At 41.2% G+C, this 12,276-nt stretch overlaps 1 protein-coding gene across 1 annotated transcript in view; it reads left to right on the forward strand.

Annotated features, from left to right (window-relative positions):
• The window catches only part of lrch2 (leucine-rich repeats and calponin homology (CH) domain containing 2), a 34,850-nt gene extending 23,003 nt beyond the window's left edge, over positions 1–11,847 (forward strand). The window contains exons 18-21 of the mRNA XM_008276271.1: positions 1,386–1,498; positions 9,556–9,693; positions 9,892–9,969; positions 10,345–11,847. Of these exons, the coding sequence (XP_008274493.1) occupies positions 1,386–1,498; positions 9,556–9,693; positions 9,892–9,969; positions 10,345–10,464 (449 nt within the window). The 3' untranslated portion in view covers positions 10,465–11,847. The remainder of the gene's footprint in view (positions 1–1,385; positions 1,499–9,555; positions 9,694–9,891; positions 9,970–10,344) is intronic.
• The last annotated feature ends 429 nt before the right edge of the window (positions 11,848–12,276 follow it).

A 12,276-nucleotide genomic window follows, 5' to 3' on the forward strand; every position in this document is an offset into this window, starting at 1 on the left:
ACAGCCTTTCACCCAGTTGTAATTCAGCTGGTCTGAGAGTACACTTCTGCCCCCCCCCACCATAAGGAGTGAGATTTGATGGCTGAAAATAGGGAGCTTTCATGCGGAACAGTGGGGTTAATGTCCTGTGTGTAGTCAACAGCCAATGTCTCGGCTTGACCATTTTATAAATGTATGAGTCACGCGCATTTCCTTTTGCTCATCTGATGGGAGAGGCTGAGAATAGAGAAAAGACAGATACAGGAGGAGGGCTGTATCTGCTAAACCTGTAGCAGCTTTAATTTCATTGTTTTGATACTGTTCATTTTGTGTCAATCATGTAATGCGAAAACAAATGATCATATTTTCATAAGCTCTTTATACATTTTGCATGTAAAATCACAATTGGTAAAATAACTGATAACTATAGCTGCTAACATGTTGTGTGGTAAAAAGTACACGATTTTGCACTGAATTGTGTTGGAATAGTAGTATAAAGCCTCAAGTAAAGTATAAGTAACTTAGATTTGACCAGTAAAAACATAACCTGCTTCACTTATTTAGGGAGTTCCTGAAACTTACCTCATGATGAACATGAGAAAACCTGCTATTAGACTTAGAGATGTGTTGGAATCAAGTTTAACCTCTCCTGTGTGCATCTTTTTTTTTTTTTTTTTTTTAGAAAACCTACTATTTTATATTTAGAGAGGCTGAATCTCAAGATCACTATGAAGTAAACATCAGTTGCACAGTGTAATGTCTGTACAACACTCACACCTTTGGCTTTTCAATTGGTTTTCCTAAAAGCTTTGTTTACACTATGCAATCGTTGCAGACAGTAGTTCCTGGAAAAATGAGAGCTTGCTTTGCAGATCCAGATCAACGAATTGCCAGCGTCATGGCGGAAACTCTGGCAAAAGATAAAGAGCAAAAAAAAAATCCCCGTAAAAAAAACATTTCTGTTACCACAAATTTCCGTTGAAATTTGATCATTTCATGGAAATGTTTTACGGCGAAATCGTTTTACGGGACACGTAAGCGCCTACACTGGGAGGAGACGGAGGGAGCGGTAAAACGTGAACAAGGTTAAAAAAGTGTGATGTATATCCAGAGAATTATACAAAATCATTCAACTATTGATGTTATGACACACATTTTCTCCACAGTAAACCTTTGTTTCATGTCACCTTTTTCCCGATAAGGCACACAATGAGGGTTGGTGGTTTGATATCAACATGTATTTTTGCCAAAAAGTGCCATATCGTCGGCATCTTTCTGCTGAACTGCACTGAAATGAAACAGAAGTCAGATGGCCTCAGGTTGACTTGAGCGCTTTATCAGGAGTATCTATTTCTAAGAATTTGAGTTCGGTCTGTGTGGTACTCAGAAGTCTTTTATTGTTTCAGCCTTCACCAGAGGAAGCCGGCAGGAGTACACCTCGTCCGACCCCAGCTTCACGATGAGGAGGAAGATGGAACACTTGAGGGAGGAAATGGAGCAGATAGGACTCTTACGGCAGGTGGGACGCCTCGTGGTTTGGTTACTCCTCCGCACACAGCAGTGAATCAGAAAACATCCTGCCAGATCCTGCTTTTGTTTTAGTGTTTGTTCCTTTGAGCGACTTAAGAAACACTTCACTCAAATGTCAGGAGGGTTGTGCGTCTCCTCACAGTGTTCCCACAGCTGCACCTAAGGAGTAATATCCTACTCTATATCTGCCCTGTACTGTCACTATTTTACTTAAATTTTGCATGCGGCCAATATTTGTTTCCTTTCAAACATAGAGCTGTCCACTGAAAACTGGACTAGTAGTTCTAGTAATGCTACGTAACAAGCACCCGTGAAACCTGCCACTCATTAGGCAGCACTGATGGAAAGAAACCTTGTTGGGCGACAAAGTCTTTTTGTGGGAAAAGAGCTCCTACTTTTAGAAACACCCACAGAAAAATTAGAAAATACAACTTTACCTGATTATAATAAATAATATGGCAATTATTATCCCTTTCATTAATTATGATCCTGTAGGGTCATAATTAGTAAGATTAACCTGATTGATGCACACAGCTTTACTTGAAAACCCAGCAAATACACGGATTTCCTGAATCTCCTCTAAGCAAGCACTATTTTTTTATTTTTTGTGTTATATTTAGTGTTTTTTTACAACATAAAATAGGCTGTATGCTGCTAACAAGAAACTGTTGATACACTGCAATAAAGCCATTATATTCAATAATGTAGAACAAGAAATTGGACTTACTGAAAAGAAACACTCCGTTTGAAATGTGTAACTTGTGGAATTCGCCACATCAGAAACTTTACACTTCATATGTTGACAAAGGAGCATCTTCAGACTAGAACTTCATTTCTAACAAGGCCTTGAGGTCTCTGTTTTTGACCTACCTATGGAATACACACAAATTTGTGCTAAGCTAAGAGCAGAAGTCAACTTTGTCAAGAAAAAGCATAAACATTTTGCTTCTCTGAAAACGATTTTTAAAAAAATGAGTAAATTGTTCTGAATAGATGATTAACATGTTAATAAATGGTAACCTGCTAAACTTACATCTGAGTGTGCATATTGCACCTCTTTGCAACAGCCGGTTAGCTCAGTATCTATGGATGTGGGCTAGTAACATTAATGTTGTCTTGCTTGAACCATCCATCCATCCATCCATCCATCCATTATCTATACACCGCTTAATCCTCACTAGGGTCATGGGGGGGCTGGAGTCTATCCCAGCTGACTTAAGGCGAAGTCAGGGGACACCCTGGACAGGTCACCAGTCTATCACAAGGCTACACTTAGAGACAGACAACCAAGCACACTCACATTCACACCTACGGACAATTTAGAATCACCAATTAACCTCAACATGTTTTTGGACCTTGTGGGAGGAAGCCGGAGAACCCGGAGAGAACCCACGCAGCATGGGGAGAACATGCAAAATCTTTCTGTGTGGAGTTTGTATGTTCTCCTGGGTGTCCTCACCGGGCAGCCTTCTTGCTGCGAGGCAATGATGCTAACCACCGAGCCACCCTGCAGCCCTTGCTTGAACCATTGTTTTCCTTATCATTTTCCCTTCCTCTTCCTTTTTTGTCATTGAGGAAGCTCCAAAATCATGATCGGCTATGATGTGCACATTAGAGCATTGTTACAAATCCCAATAAATGCAGTCAAAGTATGACTGTTCAGTCGAATACATGAAAAAAACCTTTGCATCGGAACCGTTTCTGAACATCTTTTCTCCAGTAACTATAGTTATTTTTAAAATGCATTTTCAGTTGGAAAATGCTCACTAGGTAGAGTTATTTTCCAAACACCATGTCAGCTTTTGTGTGCACATTCAAAAACTAGAGAGCCCTCAGTAGTAGTGACATAGTTGCCCAATGTATGCATGTTTACCTGATTCTGTGCCTACTTGAGGATGAACTTGCCTTGATTTTGCCTTAAAATAAAACATAATGTAACACGAGCTTAGTCCATCCTGTAACACAGATATTTTGCATGGAGGGGAAGCGTTTTGCTGTAATTTACACCCACTGCTAAGCACCTAAGATTTATGACCTTGACCTTTTGATCAAGGTCAAATGTCACATCACCAATATGGATTCCAATCTGATTGTAGTAAGAAACTATGTGTTTATCGTACACTTTTTTCAAGTTGTAATGGATTTAAAATTTGTGATGATTTAAGACCTTCAGTGTGACCTTGAGGCCTTGAACGTCTTCCTAAGTTAATATACTAAACGTATGTCTTTTTATGCATTTCCAGTCATACAGAGCTGGGAAATGTGACCTTTGACCTCTGTAGCGGTCACCAGTGCATGTATTCACCCTAAAATTGAATCGCTCTGAGAAGGGACAATGCCGAGTTCATACATGACGTTTCAGGTTCAAACTCCTCTCCTATAAAGCACTAGAACAGTTAACAGACTAAAAAATCGATGCCCATCGATGAGCAACTATAATTACATTCTAATGAACTGTCAAAGAATATTTTATCTTCATACGTTTGCTGTGTGATAAGTTTTGCTGTCACTGAGTGTTCCTGAAGCTCCTGGAGTCACTGAGTGTCTGTTCCCATGTAGAAGGTCTCCTGATGGTTGAGTCACCGCTTGCTTTACATCGTTTATTGCGCTGTACTTTACAAAGGTGTATTGCTGTATTGTTTATGTTCATATTTACTAGTTAGTAGTCTTCCTAGTCTGAGATGACACATTACTGCCACCTATTGGTAAGTGGTATATGTCATCTGCATGCACATGCAAGTACACAGATAAGCCACAACATTAAAACCACCTGTGTAATATCTTCTAGGTTCCCATAGTGCCTCCACAAAGACTCTGACTTGTAAGGGCATGCACACGGTTCCTCTGGGAGTGTCCTGTGGTGTCTAGCACTTGGACATTGGCAATGGATCCTTTGGGTGGAGTCTCTGTGGAATTGGCTTGTTGCAGCGACTCCAATGATGCTTTGTTGGATTAAGATCTGGCATACCTCTGGCAGTTTCTTCTTTTATTTGATCCCATTCTGAGAAGTGTTTTGCTTTGGGGGAGGTCACACTGTCCTGCCAGGTAAGGGCCACTGCTGGCAGGGAATGCTGTTATTATGAAAGGGTGTACTTCGTCTGGAACAATGTGCAGGTGGTTGGTATGTGTCAAAGCAACATCTACATAGACCCAAGGTGCCCCAGCAGAACATTCCATGGTAATGAGATCTCCACAGGATGTCTTCATTATACATACTTAATGTTGTTCAGTCACAACACTGTCTGCTAATAACAATTGGCAACGAATCCAAATGAAAATGGGACCCATGAATAGAACATCTGACAAAACAATAAGCACCCGTGTGGGGCGATTAGGATGCTACACTGACTGTGAAGGATCGTAGCCTTGTCATTGATGGTGCCACTGTTTTCTACAAGGAATGGGAACAAGAAACCATAAGTGGGTGAAGGAGAATTAGTAAAATAACTAGATCAATTTATTTATTTGTGACATGTAGCCATTATCTAGGGCATCTAGCCCTAGTCCACCTTTCTTCTACCTTAATGCTGAATCACAAGTATGTACTTGCAGGACGTCTCTGTAGAAAGAGAGAAGAACCAAACGCTCAGCAGCAGGTTAGAGGCTGTCAGACACACCTAAGGTCTGGGAGGCATGCTTCATGTCCTTGGCAGGATAACAAAACAAGATAGAAGAATGAAATCAGCCTGAAAATTACATTGTATAGTGGCCTGCATTGACTACAAGAAAGAGGCCATGTGAGGTAATGGGCTGGTAGAGACCAAGGAGTGCTTTTGCTCTGTTAATGAGGCATCTACGACCCACATATGAGATCATCGAGTTAATGGCAGCGGCTACGAGCAGTAATCACTTGTTGCAGAAATACAAAGCCAAATGAAACAAGCAAAACAATTACAGTGTTCTCAGCCTACCTGATCTAGAACAAACATATTATCTCACTAAAAATAAAAATTTCCTGGAGTGTGTTGGAAGTCACACCTGCATGCCGTTTCAGAGATGTCCTGATATTTCAGACAGATGTGATAGTGTGAAAGAACAAGAACACAAAGGCTGGTCCAAAGTTGAAAAGCAAGAACAGCAACAAAAGAAAAGCAAGGCATGCACGGGCAATGCTCTCCATGCTGAGAAGAACAGAGCAGACTTTCCCTTTGCTGGCAAGCAGACCACTGTGTAGGAAAATGGATCCAGAGGCTGTTATACAGAATTATTACACAAGCCTACTGACAATTAACCCACTCAGATAGTTTCATTAAGACATGAAGCTCATTTTGATGGCGAGTAAAGGAGAGTTTTTATTTTGGACTTTGATTTTGGAGGAAAGATTAACTATGTAAAAGCTAGGCAGCGGAATGATTAAGGAGGTGTGAACAATAACAGACAAGATGGGCTAGCATAAACAATACAGGAATTGTTGATGAGAGTAATAGCAACGACCTTTAAGAGAGCACGAGTGTGTGTGGAGAGATTAAACAGATGAGGTGGCAGTAACGTGAAAGCAGTTGGCAATTTAGATGGTGATCTGGACTTGAGGGGAATCTGATTTTAACAGAAAAAGAACATTTAAAAGGACTGCGTAACTGTGACATTGTAGTGATGGCAGGGAAGCAGCCGTGAATCTGATGATAAATGGCTCCTCACACTATTAAAAACAGCATGTTCTATTATGAATAGTGTGTAATGGTGTGGAGAGCCTTGTTCTGGTCAACAAGAGGACCTATTATGTTCAAGAAGTGTGATTTTTATAAGTGGGTCAAAGGATTTCTTCTTACCTAGAAACACAAGTGGCCTTCTTACATTCAGGGAAGGGCACTGGGTAATTCCAGAGAACAAGTCACAGTCAGCTGCCTTCCAAAGTCATTGCTTCACGCATTGATTCGCGGAAGAGTCGGTAAAAAAAATAGGTTGATGGCAAAAGGGAATAATTGTCTTTTGTTTATTCTGTCCTTAGTTCCTGTTTGTGTCTTTGTTGGATCCATTAGTGTCTTGAGGCGCAGCTTTGAAGCTCAGTGCGGTGGCTCAAAATGTCACCATCTTGGCAGTGCCTGACTCCTCTTAACTCCTGGCTTGTTTGAAAATGAGCATAGAGGTGGTGTGTGTGTTGAGCTGAGGCAGACCAAGCAAACATGTGCCCCCTTAAATTGTGCTGTGACAGCACACGCCTGTCACGCAACGTGGCCACGCCCTCAAATATGCATCACTTTTAGCTTTGTTACAACTGAAATGGGTAAATTATACAAAAATTGACCCTTCTTACAGTGGTCATGGATATTTGCTATAGAGGCCAAAACCATTATGATCAGGCTTTAAATATATTTATTTTCTGCTGTAAAGTTGTTAATTTTAACATGAGGGTCTAAAGGGACTGACTCATCTCTGGAGCCAACATTGAGTAGCCACTTAAAGAACTGCGGTTCTAGGTACTTCTGCACTAGTGTTGCTCAACCAGCCAGTTCTGTAGAACATAATGGTCTGATTGCACTTGTTTATCATTCTGCTATACAGGAAAAAACAACGATCCACCGTGTTTATATTTCTTTAACACAGTCGTGTTAGGCAGTACGAAGCGAAGGATGCAGCATTAGTGTTCTCTTTGAAATAGTGACGAGTGGAATTGTTTTCGTGGCAAGTTTGCGTGTGGGCACAGTCATTAAAATACATCATCTATCAAAGAAAAGCCAGCAGGTCTTCCTTACTGCCCGATCCAAATCCTCAGCAGAACTTAACAGTTTTAGTGTGGTAGGTTGCTGCTTGGAGATTGTTGCCGTTTCCTGTAGTGAAGTGGATTAAGAAAAAGGTAACAGATAGTGGAAGCGGAGGACAGAGATGCGTACAATTAGAGGTCAATACCTACCTACAAGACCTAGTATTAGCTAATGCCTAATACCTATGACCTACATCCACTGAGTCAGACTATTTCTGCACTGACTTCATTTTCACCCTCAGGGTATTGCTCCTGGTAGACTTGTGGGTTTGTGGTTGTGCATAGGCCTAAGACACCCACTCACCACCGGGTTGTGGGTCCATAAACAAGTCGTTTTTTGTAAAAGCTTCACCAGAGTTACTTTGGTGTGACTAAAACTTACCAGTCGTATTTCCTTTGCAGACTTCATAGGTTTGATTGAGGAGCCGAGGTGTCGGGAGCCAGTTGTCGGACACTTGACACTCTCCAGTGTACATGTTAGTGTTACTTTGAAGGTGTGAACTTGCAAGCTCTTTGGGGGAATACATTTATTTGGACAGTGGTGCTTTTTGGTCAGTATTTTGCATTTTAAAAAAGGATTGAGGGCCATTTCTATAGCCATGTGTTAGGGTGAAAGGGGCCACTGGAGCCAGCCTGAGATTTGCCATTGTGGAGAATCCAAAATGGTACCAAGGAAATGGTTGTGACACTGTTTAAAGTTAGTCACACTTTAAAGGCTGTTGTTTTAATGCTCTGTGTTGTCATGTTTGGATAAAACTGACTTCTTCCACAAGGAGTGTACACCATCTGCGTTGGCTAGTTTCAACATTATAATGTCTATTTGTTCATGTTGGCTTGAAAGTTTGGATTCAAAGTTCATTCCTGACAAGATTTCTTGGCTGTTGCAACAATTAACCACTGTTTTCACAATCAGTAAAATCTCAGTAAAGTCACTGTCATGGCTGATGAGAAATCCCCTCTAGTTTCTTCTTCCTGGAAACATTCTGAATGGAAACTACAGTTGGGGTCAAACAGAAACAGACAGGCTTCAGAAAAAAAACAGAAACACCATTAAGCAGTGCTGAGAGCAGAGTGACCCTTTGTTTATTAACAAGGAAAAGGAAAAAAAAGCACTTCATAGTGTGCACAGACCAGCATACAGTAGACCACTGACTTCAATGAAGCCATTACACACCAAGATCTACAACTGTTTTGAATTTATTGTGAAAATCATCAGCGGTTCTTTTCTATGACTGTACGTCTCGACTTAAGCAAGAAGACATGATGCTTCACATCGTATCTGTGCTACTCACTGACTAAAATATGTGTGCTGTCTGATGAACTAAAACGTCTTCATTAAACTCTATCATACATCAACCGCTGGCTCCCCTCAGGAACAAGAACAAACAAGTTGACTTTTATTTGGTGTGCACTGTTCAGTACAGTGTGGTAACCTGCAAAGCCGTTAATACCAAAACTGTTAGCCACACATCCTCAGGTGTTCTGAAAGCTTCTTTATTACTTTTTACGTGAAACAAAACGCTCAGTATATTTCCGGAGACTCAGAATTATATTGGTTGTTGTGCAGACAGGAAATATTATTGGCAACACTTTATAAAACCACATAAACTTACGTGACAGATTTACTGCAGCGACATTGTTTTGGTAATATGCCCAAATATGACTAATTTGTACAGAACCAAGCAGGCCTAGACACTCTCCTCAGCTCCTTAGTGGATTACACCCAAGTGTACTTTCTGCCCAACCAGTCACTTTGTGTGAACATCAATCAGCCACAACGTTAAGACCTAATACATTAAAGACTACAAAGGCCTAATGTTGTGTACATTCCCGTTGTACCAGCAGAACATCTCTTACCAAGCGGGGCATAGACACAGGACCTCTTGGTGTGCCTTGTGGTGTCTGGCACTCTTAATCCTATAAATTGTGGAGTGGATGATTGATTTATTGGGTTCTGGTGAGTTTGGAGGCTGAATCGACACCTTTGTCGTGTTCTGCAACCTTTGCCTAAGCAGTTTTTGCAGCACATTTTCCGGCTGTGTGTGCTGTTGCAGCAAAGGTTGTGCTTGGTCTGCTGCAATGTTCAGTTGAGTTTCGTTTGTGAAAGTAACGTCCACATGAACATAAGGACTCAAGATTTCCCAGTGGAATATTGTTGGTGTCTGTACTCAGATCTGTGGACTAAAATCTGGGTCTCAGCGGGGCCTTCATGGTCAATAAAGGACAGACGAGTGTCTGGAGGGAGAACTCACTGTGAATATTTCATTGAAAACAAGTAAATCAAACTCCTTTTTTGAAGCATATGTGACAGTGATGTCATGAGGCCATTGTTGATGTGTTTGCAGAATATCGAGTCCAGACTGAAGGTGCTGCTTCCAGACGATGTTGGAGCTGCTCTCATGGATGGAGTTGTTCTTTGCCATCTAGCCAATCACATTTGTCCTCGGTCTGTTGCCAGCATCCATGTACCATCACCTGCAGTGGTAAGCAAAACCTTCAAAAAGGGTCTTTTATATTTTAAGTTATCACTGTATGATATTGAACAAACTTTTTGTCGTTTGTTGTTGTTCCATATATGTTGTTGTCTACATAACCTACTTCCTCTTACAGTTTTGTGTTTTGATTTTGTTTCTTCTCATTTTAATTTGATTAACTAATGTGATCATGATTTCGGCCTCCAGCCAAAGCTTAGCATGGCAAAATGCCGTAGGAATGTTGAGAACTTCTTGGATGCCTGTAAGAAGCTGGGTGTACCACAGGTAAATACAATTTAATTTGTCACTCATGTGTAACCTACATGTTATCACAACAAGCATAGTTTTACACAGTGGTAAGATTTATTACCTTCCAATGATATTAACTGTGGAGTTCGGGAACATAAATTACAAACCTGGATTAGTACTGACTGTTTGAAAAATATATTCAAGTTACTTCATGCACACTGACTAGTCTGGTTTGTTGCTGAACTACTAACTGATGTAAATGCCTTCCACAGCTAATTTAAATAAAAAGTCCATTTATTTTTTGTGGTAAACTTGCCCGACACATAGTTATTCAAACAGTAAATGCTGATGAGAGCCACACCTGTCTTCTTTCCTGAGTGCAACTGATGAAACTTGTCTCTGCTAACTCAGGACAAGCTCTGTCTGCCACATCACATCCTCGAAGAGCGTGGTCTGGTGAAGGTGGGCGTGACCGTCCAGGCTCTGCTGGATCTTCCCACGTCCAAGTCCACGCAGCTGTCGGCTGTTTGACACGAGCCTAAATGTTGCGTCCGAACTGCAGTCATCCAGCCCCCCTCTCTTCCTAGCCCGAACCCCATCGCCAGGGACCAGAGAGCCCCTCGGGGCGAGGACCCAGTGGCTCGCGGGCTTTTTGGAGTCTGCTTCTGCCTGACTGAACCAGGAGACAGGAGGGTGAAATGCCTCCGTCTCCTCATATGATGTCAGCCGCCGCCCACCTCCGGCCCATCGCATTTTCACTCGTATCCTGATCCTTGTTACTGCGGTCATCCCGTATGTGTGTGGACTTAAAATGTGACAGTGTGTTTCCTGAGCTGCTCAGTTAACACAGACAGACATGACTGTGGGTCTCTAAGTAGATCTGCACAAATCTATCAACAGTGATTACTGAGTCTGCAAGTGCCAGAACAGACATTTCCGTGCCGATGTTGGACACATCGGCAGTGAGGAGATGACAGACACATAACTCACTCTTTCACTAAAGAGGACTGAGCTGCCTCGCAGCTGCAAGCTACTGAGTGACCTCATTGGGTTCTTACACTTGAGTTTCTTTTTTGTGGAATTTATTTTTGCCACAAAAAAAAAAAAAGAATTTTGGAATTTATTAATGTTTTTTTTTACACACTTCATCAGGTCCTTACTTTATCTTCTTTTGTGCAGCCAAACCTGATTCATGTGAAGTTATTTGCTATGTACTGCTGCTGAGTAATCGCATCTCCACTGCTTTTTTTTTTTTTTTAAGGAAAGCTGTGAGCAAGAAATGGATTTGGTGTTGTCTTTTGGGAAATCATGCTACAGTAGACATTCTGCCTGTTTTTAGTGAAACTCTGGTGTGGCTTTAAAATCTTTAAACCACTGTACAAATCATGCATAACTCTGTAACAAAGTTCTTTCTCAGTACAAACCTGCATGCACCAGGGGAAGTGACATTTGATCACTGTGATAACCGTGCTCGGCTGTTGCCAAAAGCATGACGTCTTCTTTTGTAGCATTTTTTTCCAGTGTACATGCAGTTCTTTTTTTTGTTTGTTTGTTTGTTTGTTTTTGTATTATTCTGTATATTAACTTTTCTAAAGGTTTTATACTTTCCTCCCAGTCATTGCCAATTATCACTGGCCAATTTTGTGGAGTTCACGGCATAGATTTGCTGTGCTGTACTCAAAGCAGTTAGGATTTTATCGCTTTGCATAACCTCTGATGAAACGTGTTTATACTGTGTGTGTTCGTGAGTGGAGATGTGAGTGACGGGCCTCTGGTTCAGAAGAGTGTTCAGTGCTGCCTAGAGGCAAACCTTCCTCACATGGCATGGCCTTATCGTACCGCCAGGCCACCCTGCTGTTTGTGGTCTCTGATTCATTATTTCAGGGAAATTAAATTATTTATGTATTTATTTAATTGTTTTATTTATTTTTATTTTTTTACATGTTGTTTCTTTGTGTGTCTTACATTCTAATCTTGTGTGTTTTCTGTGTGTTTCTGGTTACAAAAATCTGCTGGACTACACTGTTCAATGCGGCGGCTCTGAGAGCTCAATGCGCTGCAGCCTGAGGAAACACATGCAAAAAGACAAAATGCACACAGGTTAGGACGGTAGCTTTGCAAATTTGACTACACAGATGCAACATTCAGAAAAATGCAGCAGTGTGCCGAGTACAACAGAGGCATTGTCGAGGGGGGAAAACAAATGGAAGATTTGCATGTTCTCTAACACCATTGACAGAAAGCTAACAGGTAATTTACAGTGCCTATAAAAAGTATTCACCCCCCCTTGGAAATGTTCCCCTTTTATTGCTTTTTAACCTTCAATCAAAGTCAGTTGAATTA

The sequence above is a fragment of the Stegastes partitus genome, unplaced genomic scaffold, assembly GCF_000690725.1.
Source record: "Stegastes partitus isolate 25-593 unplaced genomic scaffold, Stegastes_partitus-1.0.2 Scaffold67, whole genome shotgun sequence".
NCBI lineage: Eukaryota > Metazoa > Chordata > Actinopteri > Pomacentridae > Stegastes > Stegastes partitus.